The sequence below is a fragment of the Populus trichocarpa genome, chromosome 8 (assembly GCF_000002775.5).
Source record: "Populus trichocarpa isolate Nisqually-1 chromosome 8, P.trichocarpa_v4.1, whole genome shotgun sequence".
Lineage (NCBI taxonomy): Eukaryota > Viridiplantae > Streptophyta > Magnoliopsida > Malpighiales > Salicaceae > Populus > Populus trichocarpa.
The window spans coordinates 17,029,256-17,052,712 of record NC_037292.2 but is presented as its reverse complement, the minus strand read 5'-3'; the positions used below and the strand labels follow the sequence as shown (position 1 = coordinate 17,052,712).

Below are 23,457 nucleotides of genomic sequence, written 5' to 3'. Positions count from 1 at the left end.
ATTATGACGTTATCAATGACTTTTTGGTAAACAAGAAGATAAGGATTGTCACTAAGTCAAGATGTGGCCATCCACTTAACAATTAGTCAACAAATCAATAGTTCTAAATTTTGACCTATAAAAAGAGGCATTTGTCATGTATTTAGGCATCTTGGTTTTTAGATCAAGATCATGTTCTTGTTCTCTCTTTATATTTTTGTAATGTTAAGTTTTGTTTATATTAATCTCTTGTTTATGCTTTTCATTTCCTTTCCTTTACTTAGTTAACTTATATCTTATTTATGTTCTTATCTTGTTTATTTATGTTTCTCTTCTTCATTATGTTTAGCTAAGTTTGTTATGTCAAGGTGAAAAGGTTACACTAATGGTGTAAGAATAAGTATAGTGTAAACTCAACATGGACTTTAATGTTTAATACTAACATGTTTTATATTTGTTATCTTGTTCACTTTTAATACTTTGCTTGTTAAATGGTTAATCTAGATTTATGTTGTATAACCCTTGGTACAACAAATACTTGGCACTTTCATAGCCCAAACCGTATGGTCAGTGGCGGAGGGAGGGGGGCTGGTAGGGGGCCCCTGCAAAGAAATGCCCCTCCCTTGTAAATATTTAATAGAAATAATAATAAAAAAATTTGATCCCTCTAATTTATAATTTGGCCCCCCCTAATTTTTTTGTCTTGCTCCACCCCTGTGTATAGTATAACCGACACCTGTGCTATGAAAGGAACTTGATTTGTTGTTAACATAAGTTATAATCATGAATGCCTGACAACATTTACAAGTATTAGCATTACTCGGATAAGATAACTAATGTAATCATGTTAATAATTTATAATCCGATTGGAACTTCCTTTGTGTGTGGTTTCCAGTTGAGTAATAAGAGTTTATACTATACTTGTTTGAAATACCATTAGTGGATCCTCTAACATTGACAATTGTTTTTATCATTGTTTAATCCTCACATTAATCTTACATCTCAAAGTCCTCTTTAACTTATTATTGTTGTTGTTGTTGTTGTTATTATTATTATTATTATTTATAATTTATATAGTTAACCTCCCTGTGGTTCGACCCCGGTCTTGCTGGGTTATTTATTACTTCGATACTCCTACACTTGGGAGAAGACATCAATCTTTTGGTCGTGTCACAAAGGCTTTATACAGCCCAGTAATTCTCCTCGAGGAGTGTTGGTTCTATTCGTAAGAAAAAAAGATGGCACCTATAGACTTTGTGTTGACTATTGACAGTTGAACAAAATAACGATGAAAAATAAGTACTTGTTACCTTGGATAGATGATTTATTTGATTAATTAAAGGGAGCGAGGGCATTTTCGAAGATAGATATAAGATCAGGGTACTATCAAATAAAGATTAAAGAAGCAAATGTAGCAAAGACCACATTCAGAAACCGTTATGAACACTGAGTTTTTGGTGCTACCGTTCTGGTTAACGAATGCCCTAACCCTCTTCATAGACTTAATGAATTAGGTTTTCCAACCATACCTTGATAAGTTTGTGGTGGTATTCATTGATGATATACTGATGTACTCGAATTCTTTCTAGGAGCATGAAGAACATTTGAGGTAGACTTTACAAACCTTAAGAGATCACCAAGTGTATGCAAAATTGAGTAAATGTGAATTTTGGCTATAGAGAGTGACATTTCTAGGACACGTCATTTCAGCTAAAGGTGTTCTCGTAGACCCTCAGAAAGTCAAAGCAGTCTTGAAATGGGAAAGACCGACTTCGGTCACTGAAATACGTAGTTTCCTAGGACTTGCAGGATACTACTGGAGATTTATCGAAGGGTTTTCCCTGATTGCAACCCCTTTGACCTAGCTAACTAGGAAGAATAAGAAATGGGTATGGTAAGAAGAATATGAGGAAAGCTTCTAAGAATTGAAAAGGAGGCTCACCACCGCTCTAGTGTTAACACTTCCCTCAGGGATCGAGGGTTTTGTAGTCTGTAATGATGCCTCGGGGAAGGGATTAGGGTGTGTTTTGATGCAACATGGAAAGATGATTGCCTATGCATCGAGGTAGTAAAAGACTCATGAGGTGAACTACCCGGTGCATGACCTGGAGTTGGTTGCTATAGTATTTCCCTTGAGGATATGGAGACACTACTTGTATGGGTCTCGAACCTAAATTTTTACTGATCATAAAAGCCTGAAGTATCTAATGTCGCAAAAGGAGTTGAATATGCGAAAAGATGGTGGATAGAGCTCATTAAAGATTATGACTGCACTATAGAATACCACCCGGGGAAAGCAAACGTGGTGGCAAATGTCTTCAGTCGCAAAAATAAAGCTGCCCTAAGTAAGCCAACAGTGGGAAAGGATCGGCAATTAACGAAAATGAAAGAGATGGGTGCAAAATTAGGCATTAATGCAGAAGGTGGGTTAGTAGCCCAACTATTGGTGCGACCAACATATCGGGAACAGATCTACAAGCCCAATTCCGTTACAATGAGGGGTCCAAGATTAGGAAGAACTTGGAGGTTGGGGTAGAAATGCCATTTCAGATAGCGAATGATGGATCATTGATAATAGGACAGTGGTTGTACGTGTCTAATAAAGAAACAGTCACACGGATGGTTCTACGAGAAACACATGAGTCCAAGTTCTCTATGCATCCTAGTAGCATTAAGATGTATTGAGACCTGAAACACCTCTATTGGTGGCCTAATATGTAAAGGGAAATAGCTGAGTATGTGTTTAAGTACGGGATATGTCAACAAGTCAAGGTTGAACACCAAAGGCCCGCGAGACCATTACAACCATTACAAATTCCAGAATGGAAGTGGGAGATGATCACCATGGATTTTATGTCGGGATTTCTTAAAGGGAGGAAAGGAAATGATGCAATATGGGTCATCGTAGATCGATTGATGAAATTTGCACTATTCTTGCCCATAAAGATGACCGACTCGGTAGACAAGCTTGCCAAGATCTACATAAACGAGGTGGTACGACTTCATAGGATTTCAGTGTCCATTGTATCGGATCGAGATCCTAAGTTCACCTCTCAACTTTGGCCGAGCATATAACATGTCTTGGGGACAAGATTGGACATGCGCACTGTGTTTCACCCTCAAACTAATAGCCAATCGAAAAGAGTCGTCCAGGTCTTGGAAGACCTATTATGGGCATGTGTGCTAGAATTTGAAGGAAACTGGGAGGAACACATAACATTGGTGGAGTTCACATATAACAATAGTCACCAAGCCACAATAGGGATGGCCCCTTATGAAGCCTTGTATGGTAGGAGGTGCAGGACTCCTTTATGTTGGGAAGAAGTTGGGGATTGGAAGTTATATGGTACGGAGTTGGTTCAAGTCACGACGGAGGAAGTGAGAACCATCAGGGATCGTATCAAAGCCATACAGGATAGACAGAAGAAGTATGCTGATATGAGGAGGACATCTCTCGAGTTCAGTGCGGGAGACCAGGTGTTCCTGAAGGTAGCCCCGTGGAATAACATGTTACGATTCAGATTGAAAGGGAAGTTAACTCCCCGCTTCATCGGACCCTTCAAAATCTTGTAGCGAGTGGGGCTAGTAGCCTATAAAGTAGACTTGCCCTCACAGTTAGCCAAGGTCCATGATGTGTTCCATGTCTCATTGTTAAGGAAGGCTGGCGTGGACCCCACCCGGATCCTACCTCAAGTTCCAGTAGAAGTCAAGGAAGACTTAATGCTCGAATTGAGGCCCGCAAGGATACTAGATTGGGAAGTGAAGGAGCTACGAAACAAAAAGATCATCATCATCAAAATCTTATGGCGAAATGCTAAAATAGAAGAGGAAACTTGGGAGAGGGAGTCTAAAATGAGGTACCCTAATTTATTTGAGTTATCAGGTATGGATTATGAAATCTTAAATTTCAAGTATGAAATTCATGTTAAGGGTGGGAGAATGTAAACACCAAAAAAAATTAAAAAAATGAAAGTCCAAACAACTTCTGGATCGGCAGCTACGCAATATTCGTTGTCGACTTCTACATCGGCAAAGACAGTTTTTACTGTCGATTTTTGAATCGGCAGCAACTCAATCTAATTGAAAGTTTAGAAAACAATCAGGTTGTCTTAAGGAGCTAAGAGGGAGGGGTAAAACCAGTTTTAGATAGACCAAAACAGGGACAAGAACACATTTAAACCAACCCCAAACACCCCACCTCATTTCATGTGAAGTATAAATGCTAGGAGAGAGAGAAGGTGACACTTCCTCTTTCCAAAGTCTGGCAGCAACATTTGCATGTCCAGCTGCATGCTTCTCTTCTCTTCCTCCTTCCCAACAAAAACTTAAACCAAAACTAGCAAAGAGTACCTCTTTGAACGTATGAGAGAAAAAGAGAGTTGAGATCTTGAGTGAAGGCTGAACAACTGCTTAGAGGGAAGGGATAAGGGGTGGGAATGGGTGGGAAGAAACTGATAGAAGAAAGAGAACCGGGAGAGAAAGAAGGAGAAGGAGAACCGGAAGAAGGAGAGAAGGAATTCTACCAAACTGTCCAGATAAACTTAGATTCGAAAGGTGGTGTGGCCGGGATCGGACCATTGTCAGGACAAAGACCACCCGCAGGTGCAGCAGGTAGGTGACTTTCACCTTCCTTTTTCATAACATTGATTTACAAAATACTCTATCATGAATGTTATTGTATTGTGTTAGTACAAATACCAAACTACCAAATGAGTAAATGTTGAAAAATGATTGATTAGCTCCGGCTAATGGCATTCGAATGGATGACCGGGACAAATGATTGATTAGCTTCGGTTAATGACATTCGAATGGATGACCGGGATAAATGGTTGATTAGCTTCAACTAATGGCATTCGAATGGATGGTCGGGATAAATGGTTGATTGGCTTCGACTAATGACATTCGTTGATTAGCTTCGGCTAATGGCTTTCGAATGGATGACCGGGATAAATGGTTGATTACCTTCGGCTAATGGCATCCAAAGTGGATGACCGGGATGAGTGAATAGTTAACCTCGGCTAATGATGCCTTAAGAGGATAGCCAGATTTAAGATCATGGCTGATTGCAAGAATTGATGCATTTATATGTACTATAAGTCGTGCATACCAAGTACATAAAGGAAATATGAATGTTAAGCTTCAAACATGGGATAATGTTAATTCTTCATTAAACTACTAGACTGCTTATTATTATTAAGTAATCGCATTCTTATAAATGTTTTGTACTGTAGCAGGGACATCACACCAACGAGGTGCCTAGAAAACCAATACCCAGGAACCTACTTTTGCAAGGAACCATGTAGTTGCATTTTAAATCACGATATATTTTGTATGAACAAAATGTACTGAATGTATAACTATCATTAGATGCTTTTGTTTCAATCCATGATGACTATTAGTAGGATAAAAATGCAAACTCATGTCCATGTATGTTTATTTTAATGCAAACTTGTGATTAGGCAATCATAATATTATGTGTATATGTAAGTTTTACTTTTAAACATGATGTAAATTGATGTTGATGTATGAATTGCATCTCGATAATGAGAGGAAACAAGTTCATTGAAATCCAATGTGATGTTATGTCAAGTATGTATAAAAAAAATAAAAAATACCATTGTTTTGGCTTGAAAAGCCATGTTGTTATAGCATCATACCTAAGGTAAGCTGCATTGTGTGGTCTTCATGTGGTTTAAAGGTTTTGATTGGTTTTTAAATGATGGTCAGTAAATGGCTAAAAAACTTTTACTCTTATGAATAAAACTGACATTTCGAATTTATTATAGGCTCGTATGCCTAGATAAATTCTTATAAATAAAATCCATGTAGGTGCCCTAACAGGGTTCAACTATCATGGAAGGTGAAAGAGTTTTTCACAACTCATGTACTCTGATGAAAAATACTCTCAATTAGAATTGGTGCATATTCATAATAATTTTGAGAATTTTCTAACCAACTTCTAGTATTTAAATACCAGCCTACTTGGAGATTTAACATTTATGTTAGAATATTGACCAATAAATCTCATGAATTAAAATTTTTATAGGGGTAGTGAAATATTGACCAAGTTCTCATAAATTTAATAAATTGTTTATTAAATCCAAAAATACATGAAAAAATATTTTTTTAAGTATATAAAAAAAGTGCTAAAACTTACCATATATTTTTATTTTTTTCAAAATATGATTTTTTATTTTTATTTTTTGAGAGACTTGGCTGTATGCACACTAAATAAAACACATTTTTTATATTTTTGAAATGAGAAGATTTTTTTATTTTTTTTTATTTTTTTTTAAATTTCAGTGAAAAGTAGGTATTTTAATACCAGACCTGTATTTTACAGTGTAAGTATATTATCCTGATATAAAAGTGTTTGAAAAAGGTGTAAGGAACCCACAAATAATTTTTTTTTGAATTTACTTGGGTCTATTTGGCAAAACCCACTTTTATTAAAAAACAAAACGATCAAAATAGGTCTAAAAGTGCGCTTGTCAAATAATCCCTTCGGCCAAAACCTTTTTACAAAAATATTAGCAAACCAAACAGGTCTTTACCAAGTGACCCAATTTTGACCCGATCGGGTAGACTCGAAAACATTGATTCAACCATGACCCGAACCAAAAACCAAGGTTTAACAAAAAACTAAACCAAAACAGAGATTTAAACCAAAATAAAATCAAAACTAAAAAAAGCACAAAAATTATAAAACTTTCTTACGAAAACATATCAAACACTAAGAAAAATGAAAAACATTCAAATTCAAACCTAGCAACATAAACATCAAACTAGACTAGATTTCAAGTAATAAAAGGCAAGATTTTATTTGCAATCAAGTATAGATCAAGAATTAAGGGTCCATTTGCTTCGATTATTATTAAATTAACACGATTTTTTTGAAAGAAGGTTTTGGTCCAAAACCAAACCCTAAGATTAAAACACTTAAAAACGTGTTATTGATTAATAAACATAGATTATTGACTAATGATGATGTACAAACATGTAGAAATCAAAATAAACTTAAAAAGAAACCTTAAACTAGTTCTCAAGGCATTGTTCAAATGAATATGAACATAAAACCAGGTTGCCTAGAAAACATGGATTATTGCCAAACCAAAAAATTAACCTTCTAGGTCTCTAAACTTCCAGTTTTTGGTCCATATAAACCACATTGTTAATAACAAACATGTTTGAATTAGAAACAACATGTAACGTCCCGATTACTGGGACAACACACCAATTGTAATATAGGAAAAACATAGTAAATTCTTTCTTTTTTTTAATTCATGCAAAGGTCCACCAAAATTTCTATTAAAATTTTGGTAGAGTCTCCCCTATACTAGGAAGTCCCAAGTTATCGACAAACAACTTGTTTCACTTCTGTTAACCATTATCCAATCATGACCCAATCATCTCAGGTCTCAATTCCAACAACTCACATCAATGCAACTACAATAGAAATGAAATATTAGATGACACTAAATAAATAAACAAATATACATGTAAAATATAAATACATGAAAATATAATTTAAGTTTATACATTCAATTTGAAAGATATTATTACAAATCAAGTCATGACAGTTTCTTAAGATACAAAATACATAAGCATTCACTTAAAACTAGATAACAAAAGGATAGAAAGATCTAAAAATCACTCATGTCGTGAGTATGCCAAACCTAAAAAATATAACATTAGATAATAAATATCATGGAAAAAAATATTAACATTGGTAATTAAGCAATTTATTCAAGATTAACATACATTCATATTTCTTTACGATTCCCCACTTGGTCCTTTTAGGATTTCTTTCTCATGAATTCACTAACATTTTCCATTACACCCTTAATTTCTAACCAATATCATATGTTAATACCAAAAGACAATTCCTTAAAGAAAGTGTCGATACCAATTTATTAGTATCACTAACTATCCTTTACTGAATAGCTAATCAATTTTTTCTTCCCACAAACCTTGGAATTGTAATGCCAATACGAATGAATCTCATTACTATCATTAGTCTCCCTTACTAGGACCAATTAATCAAGTTTATCGTGAATGCCGATATCAATGTAACCCATTGATGTCATTAACTATTCCTAACCTGAAATAGTCGATCAAGTCCCAATAATACTTTAAAATATCCTCGGAAATATCAATGTCAAGAATCCTTGACATCATTAGCCTTCATACCATGAATAGTTAATCAAGATTCAAGGAATTGCCGATATCGATGTAGCCTATCAATATCATTAACTATTCTTAACCCAAAATAGTTAATCAAGTTCAATATTCCCCCATGTCCTGGAGTGATCATGATGATGTTAGTAAACCCTACTAACATCATTAGCCTCTTGTACTCGGGACCAACTAATCCAATCCAGAAAATGCTGATATTAATGGAACCCATTGATATCATTAACTAATCATAACCAAAATAATTAATCAAGTTTGTTTTCATTTCTCACCCATTTCATTAGATGTTTCTATTTTTGGCAACATTTATAAATAAAATCCAAAAATTAAACAAACTTTCATAATTATGTATATTTAATAAGGATATAGGTGTAAGACATCTACTTATAATTTAATTCCTTCATCATTGATGGTTTATATTCATAGTTTATTTTCTTCATTACTAATAATTCTTGTTCGCTATTTACTTCCTTAATTATTGATATTTTGATAATAAAGCATCGACTTCACTGAATTCATAGTCACCAATCTTATAGTGACTTGGTATTAACACCTAACCTTAGTTGCCCTCTTTTGGAAACTAAGTATCCAACCGTATTGTTTCCTTAGTTACTCTTCATAGTAACTAAGTATCAAAATCATAATCTGACTTTAACCTCCTTACTAGGGTTGCCAAGCCTTATTCCTATTACGATTTTAGTTACGACACTAAGTATCTTCATAACAGAGCTTTAGTCATCAACACTATGGTGATAATTTTCTCTCACTTCTCCTTCCAATTTTAATTTAACACTTTTTTACCATCAACCAACAACTTTGTAACAAATCATGCATATCATATATCCATCTAGTTTCATTGTGCACAATATATCCATATTCAAGTACAAAACTTGTCATAACTAGCAATTCATAATTATATATATCCTAGCATTAATTTGATGTGAATTGAAAAGAAGAGGTGTGATACATCTACCTGCTTCTTTAATTGCCCAAGTTCCTCCAACTACGGTCAACCTTGTTTTAGGTGCCTCTCCTGTTTGGAATTAAGAGATAACATTAGTAACCTCTTGTAAGTTGACCATAACAAGCATTCTCATACCATTCCAATTTCATCCACATAAATCCATTGCTATGTATTAATTTTGTTTCCCGATTGTTTTCCTTCAACTGGTTTATTACACTTTATAGATCAGATTTTTTTTATATTTAAAAGCACTGCTTACTATTTTAATCATAAGTAAAGTTATAAACTTCAGTTTTCAGCACGACTTAACCCTTTAGAAAGCTAAGATACAAATCTACAATGTTGCTTAAGGGTGGAAGACCCAGTTCTGTTATGAACACATTCAAAATTACCCATCACCGCATGTCATCAATTATGTCCAGTAAGATTTGGTTTGACCCCTTGACATCCATATCTGGAGTTATAGAACTTTAAATTAAGCACTTTTAGTTTTTTAGAAAGCTAACATGTAAACACAAAATAAAAAAGTAAAGCTGAAATGACTCCACCATCACTGCTGATTTCTGAATTGGTAGCGACGCAGTTTTTGTCTGCTGATTTCTGAATGTTGTCGCAGTTATTGGTTGCCGATTTCTGAATCGGCAGTGACGTCGTTCTCACTGTTGATTTCTGAATCGGCAGCGACGCAATTATTAGCTGTCGATTTCTAAATTTATAGCAACACTGTAAAACCTAACAAAAAAAATTAGTGTTGGACAAGCCTATCCTAGGGGAGAATGGGAATAGAAACCAGCTTAGGGATAACCCAAAAGGGGGATAAGGACAGCCTTGGTCCAACATCCAAACACCCCCTTTGCATTTAAGAGGGGTATAAATGCAGCAAGGAGAGAGAAAAGGGCACTCTTTCCAAAACGGGCTGCATGCTCTTGCCTTCTTCCTCTCCCTAAAATTCTGTCTGCAACAGCTGCATACCCAGCTGCATACACCACCTTTAAATGCTGGAGAAGAAGGGTGACCAAAGGAAAGACAAAAGTGGTCGAAGCCATGGAAAGAGAATGAGTCTAGACCCCTTCCCTATAACCAGCCAACAGCTGTGACTGCAACAATAACCACCCTCTCCAAGAAAAAAGACCCACCTACACCAGCTGTATGTCCCATACCTTGAGTGTTTGAAGAAGAAGAGAGCTATGGAGTTATGTTGATGACTGAAACCATGAGAGGAGAGGGAGTGTGAAAGACCCGCTATACAACAGAGATGGAAAAGAAGGAAAAACCGAGATTGAGGAAAGAACTATGTCACCAAAACCTGCTCTAAAGTTGTTAAAAACATGAGGTAAGAGAAGTATTCTTCCTTGGCTGGTTGTTGCCTTACGATTTCAGAACAAGGAAGGGATGAAAACCCCAAAGTAGAAGGTTTAGTGTTCATGCAGTCATAGTTTTAGAAATAATTAAATGGAAGATCTAAGTGGAATGATGAATATAAGAACTTATGTGCAGACTCTTACCAAAGAAATCTAAGTGAGCATGAGTGATTTTGAGGGTGTAAACCTAAGAAGAGGACCGACCAAGTTGGTGAACTAAGGCAAAATTTGTATTGATATTAATGTCTGGACTTCCAATGAATGATTGATGAACTTGAATGAAATGTGGAATGAGATGAAGAAATGCAGAAATTATGATCTTGTTGAACTCTTAAGGACATACTTGAACTAAACGAAATGTATGATGGCGTTGTTATCTTGATTCTTGCATGTATGATAGAAGAACTTGTGTTAGAAAGGGTTATGTACAAAATTGTGCAGTCATTGGGACCTTAGACCTTACTGAAACCAAAACTGGAACTATGTTGGTGTTAATGACATAAATTTCTACTTGTGTTTGATGAAATTGTATAATATGTTAAGATGATGTTATGTGCAGAGTTATGTTGTTTACAGTGAATTAGTTCGCTGCCGAATTGTGTGTTCTTCAACGAATTAGTTTCGCTGCCGAATTGTGTTGCCTATAGTGAATTAGTTTCACTGCTGAGGGTGTTGTCTGCAGCGAATTAGTTTCGCTGCTGATTTGGAGTGTTTGCAGCGAATTAGTTTCCCTGCCGATTTGTGTTGCCTGGAGCGAACCAGTTTTGCTGTCGAATTGTGTTGTATGCAGTGAATTGGTTTCGCTGCCGAATTACATGGTTTGCAGTGAATTAAGTTTCGTTGTCGAATGGTGTTATCTGCAGCAAATTTGTTTTCATTGCCGAATCGTGTTGTCTGCAGCGAATCAGTTTTCGATGCCGAATCGTGTTGTCTGCAGCGAATCAGCATTCGCTACCCAAATTGTGTTGTCTACAGTGAATCTGTGTTTGCTGCCGAGATTGCATGTCTATAGCGAATCAGCATTCGCTACCCAAAATTTGTGTTCTCTGTAGTGAATTAGTGTTCGCTGCTGAAAGTGTATGTTCTGCTGCGAATATGTGATTCGCTGCCAAAATTGAGTTGTCTGCAGCAAATCAGCGTTCGCTGCCGAAATTGAGTTGTCTGCAGTGAATTTGTGATTCACTATCGAAATTGAGCTCTTTGCAGTGGATTAGCATTTGCTACTGAAAGTGTGGTAGCTGCAGCGAATTTGTGATTCGTTGCCGAAATTGAGTTGTCACAAAGGCAGTGGCCCGTAAGATCATAGCTATGCAGTCTCGGTTTTTATGGGGTGGGAGTATTGATAACAGGAAAATTCACAGATTAGCATGGGAAACAGTGGCGAAAGCAAAAGACAGGGGCAGACTTGGTGTTGGGACTATATCGACAAAAAATTAAGCTCTCCTCTTCAAGTGGATTTTGAAATTGGAAAGCAATGACAAAGCTAGTTAGGAAGATTTTATTAAGGAAAAATACAGTCTAAAGTTCATAAATGAGGTGCCCTAATTCAAGAAAAAACTCTCAGGGATTTGGCAAGGTATCTGCTCTACCATTACTAGTAAGGATCTTGATAACACTTTTATTCGTGTTGGCTATAAACTTAAAATGGGTAATGGTAACCATGTAAACTTTTGGTCAGATACTTGGTTGACTGACTGCTGTTCAGCTAACTCTTATCCTGCTCTCTTCCGCTTGTCCTCCTCCAAAGCAGGGATTGTTAACTAGATGGGATACTGGATAGAGGATACTTGGTATTGGAATCTGTAATGGATAAGACCCCTTAGTACTAGTGAGAATCTATTGTTTCAAAGGTTATTGTCTGATCTTAATCTTGCAGTTATTCATCGATCGAAAAAAGACAAGTTGATTTGGGAATAGGGGAAGGATGGAGGCTATACTATAAACTCTTGCATGCTTACCCTTTAAAGGATCAAGTTTGCTAGAATTAAACTTATGTTATAGATGTTTGGAAATCTATTTGCCCTCCAAAAACATAAATGACTTTATGGCTGGCCTTAAATGAAGGCCTTTGCACAAGAGCCTTCCTGGTTAAGAGACACATCCTGAGCCCTTAAGATGATTATTGCCCTTTCTATGAGCATCATTCTGAAATTGTCTCCCACATCCTCATACATTGCTCAGTGGTCTGGAAACTATGGAATAAAATTGTAGCTTAGAAAGGTCTGAGCTGGGTAATGCCATATGCCCTTGATGACCTTCAATGTCAATGGCTAGGTCTTTTGCAGGAAAATCATTGTAAGTTTGAAAGATCTATTTGGGGGGCTTTATGTTTAGCATTGTGTGGACTATATGGAATGCCAGGAACATTTTGATAGTTGAGGAAAAGCAGCCAATCTGGGAAGATGTCCTATGGCATTTGTTCTACTTTACAGCAGGTTGGATCAGAAATCTGAATTCTTCATTTTGGTATACAAGTGCTGGTCTGTATAGGAATCATGAATGCATTTCAGCTTAGTCCGCTTAAGTTCTGATTTCGTTGGGTTTTATGTTGTTGCTCCATTAGTAGGGTTGTTTGTTTCCTTATTTTTCTTCCTTGTAATTAGGCTGATGCCTAGGTTATAACCTATGTAGCTAAAGTTCTGCTCTATTTGTTCAGGTTTTCTCTTTTTATTCTATATATATTCTCGATTTCACCAAAAAAAGAAGAAGAAGATTTGGTTCATACCTTACTGTTTTTAGTAGTTTTAAGAAGGAATTTAACATGTTTTTCTCCCTCCTCTGCTCCTGTTTTTTTACTTCTTCTTCTTCTTCATCTTTGGTATTGGTTTTCCTTCCCTCCTTCTCTAGTTGTACTAGCCGGCCTGTTACACACCCTCTTTTGTCATGGTTTCAGCCATTTTCGGCACTCATTAACTCCCCTTTCCTCTCTAGGGTTCGAGAGGGATGCATGCAACTGGATTGGGGGTCTTCTTTTTGGGAAAGAGGGAAGGGGTCTGTTGCATGCAGTTAGTCGGATTTTGGGGAAGAGCAAGGGTCACCCTCTCTCTCTCTCTCCTTTTGTATTTATACCCCCTTTAAATGAGGTGGGGTATTTGAGGTTCGTTTAGAAGTGTTTTTGTCCCCATTTTGGTTATTCCAAGACTGGTTTCCCCCCCTCTCTTAACTCCTTAAGGCAAGTCGGCTTGCTCCCCTAAACTATCACTTAGCATGAGCCAACCTTTTTACTTAGATTTCTGTCGGGCATTACAAGCATGAATGACACATGAATTTGTCAGCGCACATAACCCCCTGTTGACTCATGAATCATCAATGTAAATATATCGCTGCCGATTTAGAAATCGGCAACGGAAACTTGTTGCTACCGATTCAGAAATCAGCAGCCAAAAGCTATGACACTGCTGATTCAGAAATCAACAAATACGGTGGAGTCATTTCTAGTTTTACTTTAACCCCTTTTTTGTGTTTACACGGCCATCCATATTGGATGCCATTAACCCAAAACTAATCATGAAATCAAACCCGTCATTTTTACAGATACCATTAGGTAAAGCCAACCATCATAATCAACTCGGCCATCCATCTCAAATGCCATTAGCCAAAGCTAATCATCATACACAACCCGGTCATCCATCTTGGATGCCATTAGTCGAAGCTAGTCATCGATATCAACCCGATCATCCATCTTGGATGCCATTAGCTGAAGCTAATCATCAAACACAGTCTAGCCATCCATCTTAGATACCCTTAGACGAAGCTAATTAATAACTCGATCAATATTTTGTAATTGGTTTAATATTCATCAACCTACATTTCATAATCAGTTTAATATTCGTCAACAACCCAATCAACATTTCATAATCGGTTTAATATTCATCAGCAACTCAAATTCATCAACGACTCAATCAATATTTCATAACTGGTTTAACGTTTATCATCAACTCAATCAACATTTCATAATCGATTTTACATTCATCACAACGCAATAATATATCATCCTCAAATAAGTTATTTAGAACATTAACGTTATACAAGAAAAAGGAGGAAACCACCTAGCTGTTTCACCCGTGGGGTGTCCTTGTCTTGACAAAGGTCCGATCCCAGTTGCACCACCTAAAACATCGATGGCCACAAATCAGAACATTTGTATTTAGTAATTGCACAACTCTTCACCATGCATGTCTCAAGCATACACAAGTTCATATTCAAGTGATCCACATATTACAACCATATAATGCAATCATTTTAATCATTGAACTCATTCTAATACGTAACTCTGCTGCAAAAGTTAGTTAGCGAAAGCTGGTTCGCTAGTGACACAGATTCGTCAGCAGACTGATTCGCTGAAACACAAAATCGTCAATGAACTAATTCGCTGGCGACACCAGAATTCGATAGTGAAAACCGATTCGTTGTAGACACCACAAACCGACAGCGAAACTGATTCGCTGCAGACATACAATTCGGCAACGAAACTGATTTGCTGCAGACAACATAATTTGGCAGCGAACACTAATTTGCTACTGTTGGTTAATTTCGCAAGTGCACGAATCGTAACAAGTAATAAAGTGATGAGTAGAGTATCGTCCCACGAGGATTTGTAAAAATTACTACTAATTACCAAAGTCTTTTAAATTATGATCTATTTGAGGAATCAAATGAGATAGTTTATGAAACAAAAATTAATGATTAAAAAAAAACAAACAACCAAATGATTAAATATTAATGAATTCAATTGTACTGGTTCTAGGATTTCTGACTTACCGTAACTATGCCTATGTGAACTTTCTCGATTAAATTAATTACTCCTAATGTTGATAATCAGGTTTTCCTAATGTAAATATTAATCTCTCTCGAGCATCAATAAATTATTTCGACAACCAAATTTCATATATTCTACGAAAGTTCTGAACTTGTCGAAATTAATTAAATACTGTAAAACCTGTAACGATTACAAAAGTTCCTAGGATATCTCTATCCTATAGATTTCTTAAGATATTTCAAACAATAGCTAAAACAATTATCACTTCTCAGTTTCAAATTGAATTCTAAATCATGCAGATCTTGGCCAAACACATGCAAGCATTACACATAGAATGAAATACTCAACATCTTAATGTAATAATTCAATCGAAGAAATTGTTCACATATTCATAGTAAGGTTACATCAAAAATCCCAGAATAAAAGTCTACTCCATAGTTAAATTAAAGAGAAACAAACTTGATACGATGAACATCACTCAAAAGCAGAGAATTTCAGTGGAAGAGATAGGTGTCCTCCCGGTCTTCAATATTTTTGCCTCTGTTCTTTTTGTTCCTGTTTCGTGCCGCCTCCTCTATTTTTCTTTGCTATGTTATAGGGTTTCTTCCCGTCTCCACTCTGTTTTTCTTCTTTTATATTGTGGTTGTTCTACCCCTGCAGTAATGAGAAAAGTTTCCTTTTCTGCATTGAATTCCTTGTTACCCAGACATTGCAGGCCAGATTTGAGGTAGGAAAAGTGCGAATTCAAAGATCTCTATTTCTGGAGAAATTGTAGAGAATCAAATTTTCTTTCCAACGACACTGATCTTGCAATTTTTGGACCTCTGAGCGTTGAGATAAGGGGCATAAACCGAAACAGTCTGTGCAGTGCAGGAATTTCGGGCTGGTTCAATCCTTGTTTTTCAACTCGCTTTTTGGGCTTCGAAACAACAAAACTGAGTTATATGCCCTTCATATGTTTTGTAGACCTTCATCTCAGCTATTTGAAAATGGTGACAAACATCTGAAACTAAGTTGTATAGCTTCTTTTGCAGCACATAATGAATCACTGTTCAGTTTCACTGCCGGGCTCTGCCTGTTCAGTAACCTAATATCTGAAAACACATTAATTTCCCACGAGGTCAATAGTTCAAAAAGAGATTCAACATTCTAATTTTCTTGTGCAACATATCCAAAATATTTAAAAATCAAGCATGAATAGTGAAAAATATATATGCTAAAAATTCTCTTATCAAATACCCCCAAACTTGAATGTTTGCTTAAGCAAAAAGGAAACCATGAAAGCAGAGTGCTAAAAGCTCATGATAAGTTCAACTTTGACATTTAAAAGGCTCCATCATGCAACATTCACTTCTTGACTTAGCTCATAGACAATATTAGATAATGGAAAACTAAGCATTCCTACTCTTTGTGCAGACCGTTGTACAAACTTCCAACTCATCCATGTATTTCATGTGTTTAGCATCCTTGAACCGTGCACAGTCATTCTGCCATTATTTTTTTTTTTTTGGAACAAGGTAGCCAACTTTAGGAGTAATAACACACTTTTACTTGTCTTTTGACAAGGGTGATTTTTTTAAATTTATCACTTGTCTTTTGATGCGAATACAAACATTTGTGATGAATGCACCCGGTTACTTAACAAGTCATAAACTTAAAATGCTTTGCATACTCATATTTTAAGCTGCCGTTTGACGTAAAAGTAAACATTTGTGATGAATACTCCTAGTTACTAAGCAACTCAAAACATTGGAGTAGATACACATCATATACTTATTCATTCACTTTCATACTCATTATCACTCCTTGTTTTGATATTTTTCTTAGAGGGTAATAACAAGAAAGAACAGCACACTTATCTCTTATGCATAACTACACAATTCACATGACTATGCTGGAAAAGTGTACTTCAATAATTCAACAGAAAATAGTCATGCTTAATCCAACTTTATAAGATATTATCCGCTCTAAGCCAAGGAATATCATGGATACATCATGAAGCACCTAAAAATGTCAAAGTTGGTTTTAAATGCATATCACTTTTCACCCTCTGTTTTCATGGTTCTAGTGTGCAGTGTCTTTCATAGTCAAAGCATGCAATGTCTCCCCCAAACTTAAATATCACATTGTCCTCAATGGAAAAACAAAGAATAGAAAGGCTTACGAATACTTCCTTTTGACTATGTGGGCGTGAGTTTGTTGTTGCTCCTGGTTATTTGCTTGTATGATCAATCCCTGCATAACTCAATGAAACAAATAAGGGTTTTTTTTTTTTTTGGGTTGCCTCCCAATCAGCGCTTAGTTATAGTCATTAGCTTGACTTTTCCATTTAGCTAAGATGAAGTGAGAGGGATATCATCCCTTTTTCCAATAGACTCTTCATTCCTATAATGCTTCAGACGCTGCCCATTCACTGTGAATGTTCCCTTTTCATCATGAGTGACCTCTACTGCTCCATAAGGAAATACCTTCACAACCGTAAATGGTCCTGACCATCGTGATTTAAGCTTACCAGGAAACAAGTGGAGCCGTGAATTAAAAAGTAATACCTGCTGACCAGGGACAAACTCCTTGCGTACAATGTGTTTGTCATGCCATGCCTTGGTTCTTTCCTTGTATATCTTGGCATTCTCATAGGACTCATTGCGAAATTCATCCATCTCATTAAGTTGCAGGATTCTTTTCTCACCTGCAACCTGCAGATCCATGTTCAGTTGTTTCATTGCCCAGTATGCCTTATGCTCTAATTCAACAGGAAGATGGCATGCTTTTCCAAAAACTAATCGATACGGAGACATTCCCAATGGTGTTTTGAATGCTGTCCGATATGCCCACAATGCATCATCTAGCTTTCGTGCCCAATCTTTCCGAGAATTACTTACTGTTTTCTCTAAGATTTGCTTCACCTCTCTATTTGATACCTCTGTTTGGCCATTTGTCTGAGGATGATAAGCCAATGCTCGTTTGTGTCTGACTCCATACTTAGATAGCAGTGCTTCAAACTGCTTGTTGCAAAAATGAGTTCCTTCATCACCGATGATGGCTCGAGGAGTACCAAATCTGGTAAAGATGTTCTTTTGTAGAAAATTAAGTACCACCTTGCCATCATTTGTAGGCGTTGCAATTGCCTCGATCCACTTTGATACATAATCCACTGCTAAGAGAATGTATTTGTTGTTATATGATGAAGGAAAAGGTCCCATGAAATCGATGCCCCAAACATCAAATAATTCAACTTCTAGGATATTCTGCAGTGGCATTTCATTTCGTCGAGATATATTCCCAGTATGCTGACATCTATCACAAGCAGTAACAAAAGCATGAGCATCTTTAAACATAGTGGGCCAATAAAAACCTGACTGCAGAACTTTGGTTGCAGTACATTGTGTTCCAAAATGCCCCCCATATTCAAGTGTGTGGCAATGCTTCAATATGTTTGTCATTTCCTCTTCTGGAACGCACCTCCTGATGACTTGATCTGCACAATGCCGATAGAGTATCGGCTCCTCCCAGAAGTAGTGTTTGACTTCAGAAAAAAATTTCTTCTTTTGCTGGTAAGAAAAATTTGGCGGTATGATTTTACCTGCAAGAAAGTTGACATAATCTGCATACCAAGGAAAGAATTTGTTAGTGGAAATTGCTAGGAGTCTTTCATCAGGAAAACATTCATTTATAACCGTGAATTTAGGCTCCAGTTGCTGTGTCAATTCTAGCCTTGAAAGATGATCTGCCACCACGTTCTCAGTCCCCTTTTTATCTTTAATTTCTACATCAAATTCTTGCAGTAACAGGATCCAACGGATGAGTCTAGGCTTGGCATCTTTCTTAGACACTAGGTGTCTAATTGCAGCATGATCAGTATACACCAGCACTTTGTTTCCCATCAGGTAAGGCCGAAACTTATCAAATGCATAGACCACAGCAAACAACTCTTTCTCGGTTGTGGCATAATTTAGCTGGGCATCGTTGAGTGTTCTGCTGGCATAATATATGGTGTGAAACACATTATTTTTCCGCTGCCCCAGTACTGCTCCAATTGCATAATCACTTGCATCACACATCAGCTCAAATGATTTATCCTAATCCGGTGCAATTACAATAGGAGCTGTCACTAACCTTTCTTTCAATAGCATAAAGGTTGTCTTGCATTCCTCATCAAACTGGAACTTCGTGTCTTTTAGCAGCAAATTGCATAGTGGTTTGGATATTTTAGAGAAGTCTTTGATGAACCTCCTATAAAATCCCGCATGACCAAGGAAACTCCTAACCCCTTTGACTGTAGTTGGCGGCAGAAGCTTGTCTATTGCCTCAATTTTAGCTCTGTCTACCTCTATTCCTTTTTCTGAAATTCGGTGCCCCAATACTATACCTTCCTTTACCATGAAGTGACATTTCTCCCAATTCAAAATCAAGTTTGTCTTTTCACAATGCTCCAAAACCAACACCAACTTTGCAAGGCAATCATCGAAAGAAGTTCCAAATACAGAAAAGTCATCCATGAAGACCTCAATGATCTGCTCCACCATATCTGAAAAGATAGCCATCATGCACCTCTGAAAGGTAGTTGGTGCATTACACAACCCAAAAGGCATTCTTCTGAAAGCAAAAGTACCATAAGGGCAGGTGAAAGTGGTCTTCTCTTGGTCCTCAGGTGCAATGGCTATTTGGTTGTATCCCGAATAACCATCTAAGAAACAGTAGTATTCATGCCCAGCTAACCTGTCCAGCATCTGATCAATGAATGGTAGGGGGAAGTGATCTTTACGTGTTGCCTTGTTGAGCTTTCGATAATCCATGCAAATTCTCCATCCAGTTACTGGTCTAGTAGGTATCAATTTGTTATCTGCATCCCTTACCACTGTCATTCCTCCTTTTTTTGGCACAACTTGGACTGGGCTCACCCATGAGCTGTCAGAGATTGGATAAATAACATCAGCATCTAACCATTTCAGAACTTCTTTTCGGACTACCTCTTTCATGGTCGGGTTAAGCCTTCTCTAATGTTCTACTATTGGCTTGACTTCATCCTCTAACAGAATTTTATGCATACAAATAGAGGGACTGATGCCTTTGATATCTGCCAATACCCACCCGAGAGCTGCCTTATGTTTTCTCAACACCCTCAATAATTTTTCTTCCTCTGTTTTGGATAGCTTTGCAGAGACTATCACAGGATAGGTGGAAGCTTCTCCAAGATATGCATACCGAAGGTGTTCTGGCAGAGGTTGCAATTCCAGAACCGGTGCTTGTTCACTGGTTGATTTTATTTTTGGTGCTGGTTGTCCCAAATCTTCAAAGTATCTTCTGCGGTTAGGTTCAAAAGAGTCCATCCAACATGTATATTCTGCTATCTCAGCATCCTCCTCCCATACCTTATTTAAAAGACATGCTTCTAACGGGTCAGTTGGAAGCTTGACTTTGTCATTAATTAAGGATTCCACCACTTGAATGCTGAAACAGCTCTCCCCCATATCTGGTTGTTTGATGGCTTTGAACACATTGAAAATCACCTCCTTTTCATTCACCCTTAACCGCAGCTCCCCTTTCTTCACATCAATTAACGCACCTCCAGTGGCCAAGAATGGCCGGCCAAGCAAGATAGGAATCTCATTATCCTCCTTCATATCCAGAATGATGAAGTCTGCTGGAAAGATGAACTTGCCCACTTTCACCAGTACGTCTTCAATTATTCCCCTTGGATGCTTCAATGACCTGTCAGCTAGCTGCAGTGTTACTGTAGTTGGCTTTGCTTCACCTAAACCAAGCTTCTTAAAGATAGATAAAGGCATGAGATTAATACTTGCACCTAAATCACATAAAGCTTTTTCAAATATAGAATTTCCAATGGAACATGGTATAGTAAAACTCCCTGGATCCTTAAGTTTAGGAGGCAGTTTCTTCTGCAAAATGGCACTGCATTCCTCAGTAAGAGCAACAGTCTCATATTCCTCTAGCTTTCTTTTGTTTGAGAGGATGTCCTTAAAAAATTTCACATAGCTTGGCATTTGTTCAAGAGCATCTGCAAAAGGAATGTTAATCTGCAATTTTTTAAACACATCAAGAAATTTAGAAAATTGCTTATCAAGTTTATTCTTCTTGAGACGTTGTGGAAATGGAATTCTCTGCATTATTTCTTGCGTTGGTTCTGGTAGAGGATCAGATTTTTTTCATATTCTGAAGTGGTTTGGCCACTTGCTCCTCCTCTTCTCTTCCTGCACTCTTGTTTCCAGCGGTCTGCTCCACTTCTTAAAGTTATGGCCTTGCATTGCTCCTTAGGATTAATTTCAGTTGTGCTTGGTAGATTTCCTTATTGTCTACCCGTAAGCATGTTGGCTAACTGACCAACTTGAACCTCTAAATTTCGAATAGAAGCTGCTTGGTTCTGCAGATTAGTATTTGTTTCAGTCATGAATCTGCTGGTGTTGTTTGCTAATTGTGTCATAGCTTCTTCAAGTTTTGATTTCTCTTTCATGTGCTCACTTGAAGATGGCATGGCTGGATTCTTCATGACAGTTTGATTGTTCCACGAGAAATTAGGATGATTTCTCCAACCGGGATTATATGTTGCACTGTAGGGGTTGTTCTGCCGGCTGTAGTTTGACACAAAATGAGCATGCTCTGCTTGAGAGAATGGGTTCCCAACCTGACACTCTTCACTTGTGTGATTTCCATGGAAAAAATCACACGTTGTATGGATGGCATTTGCTGACAGTTGAGTGGTTTTCAGTTGCTGAGTTAGTGAATGGACTTGAGCTGTTAATGCCGTGATTGCATCAATTTCGTGCACCCCAACAGTCTTCTTCTGTATGCTTCTTTCATTTGGCCATTGGTAATTGTTCATAGCCATTTCTTCCAATAAGTTGTAAGCATCATCATGTGACTTACTCATAAAAGCTCCTCCTGAAGCTGCATCAATTAGTGTTCTTGTGGAGGCATTCAATCCATTGTAAAAATTCTGCACCTGCATCCACTTCGGTAGTCCATGGTGGGGGCATCGCCTAAGCAAATCCTTGTATCTCTCTCATGCCTCATACAATGGTTCACTCTCAAGTTGGGCAAAGTTAGCTATCTCAATGCGCATTTTTGCTGTCTTGGCTGGTGGAAAAAATTTAGCAAGGAATTTCTAAGCTAAATCTTCCCAGCTGATAACTGAATCTGCAGGCATGGAGTTTAACCAGTTCTTCGCTCTATCTCACAGAGAAAATGGAAACAGTCTGAGACGAATGGCATCATCAGTAACGCAATTATGCTTAAATGTGTCGCAAATTTCCAAGAAACTTGCAATATGGGCGTTAGGATCATCACTTGGCAACCCATGAAACTGAATTGAGGTCTGAATCATCTGCAGTATTGTTGGTTTGATCTCAAAATTAGTGGCCTCAATCCTGATAACAGAACGGATTCCTGTCACCTGTGGGGGAGCAAAATCTCTCAATGCCCGTGTGTCTTGCTTAGGATTTTCATTGTCTGCCATGATGCCTGAACTGTTTTGAGTTTCTCGCGTTTTATTTCTTAATCCCCTTGCATTTTTCTCAATCTAAGGATTATAAGGTAGCAGCTGCTGGTTTTTGTTGCTTCTCATGCACTAGACAACACACCTAAAGAGCTGAAGACAGAAGGCAATCAAATTAGATCAAATTTAATTTATATTGATATTATTAGTAATTTTATCTAAAATCCCCGGCAACGGCGCCAAAAACTTGTTGGTTAATTTCGCAAGTGCACGAATCGTAACAAGTAATAAAGTGATGAGTAGAGTATCGTCCCACGAGGATTTGTAAAAATTACTACTAATTACCAAAGTCTTTTAAATTATGATCTATTTGAGGAATCGAATGAGATAGTTTATGAAACAAAAATTAATGATTAAAAAAAAACAAACAACCAAATGATTAAATATTAATGAATTCAATTGTACTGGTTCTAGGATTTCTGACTTACCGTAACTATGCCTATGTGAACTTTCTTGATTAAATTAATTACTCCTAATGTTGATAATCAGGTTTTCCTAATGTAAATATTAATCTCTCTCGAGCATCAATAAATTATTTCGACAACCAAATTTCATATATTCTACGAAAGTTCTGAACTTGTCGAAATTAATTAAATACTGTAAAACCTGTAACGATTACAAAAGTTCCTAGGATATTTATATCCTATAGATTTCTTAAGGTATTTCAAACAATAGCTAAAACAATTAT

At 37.0% G+C, this 23,457-nt stretch overlaps 1 protein-coding gene, 1 non-coding gene and 1 pseudogene across 2 annotated transcripts; 1 reads left to right on the top strand and 2 right to left on the bottom strand.

The window, feature by feature from the left end:
- Window positions 1–17,519: 17,519 nt before the first annotated feature.
- On the bottom strand, window positions 17,520–20,235 carry LOC112328490 (uncharacterized; annotated as a pseudogene).
- Window positions 20,236–20,253: 18 nt separating this feature from the next.
- On the bottom strand, window positions 20,254–21,441 carry LOC112328498 (uncharacterized). Its single transcript, XM_052455431.1, has one exon. It carries the CDS (start codon window positions 21,382–21,384, stop codon window positions 20,254–20,256), a length of 1,131 nt encoding a protein of 376 aa, XP_052311391.1. The 5' UTR covers window positions 21,385–21,441.
- Window positions 21,442–22,233: 792 nt separating this feature from the next.
- LOC112328531 (small nucleolar RNA R71) lies at window positions 22,234–22,337 on the top strand. The gene has a single exon (XR_002983546.1). It is a non-coding gene; the product is annotated as a small nucleolar RNA R71 (small nucleolar RNA).
- The last annotated feature ends 1,120 nt before the right edge of the window (window positions 22,338–23,457 follow it).

What these genes read in the sequence shown, in the direction of transcription:
- LOC112328498 (XM_052455431.1), bottom strand. Translation starts at nt 21,384, where the DNA reads ATGCAGAGAATTCCATTTCCACAACGTCTCAAGAAGAATAAACTTGAT.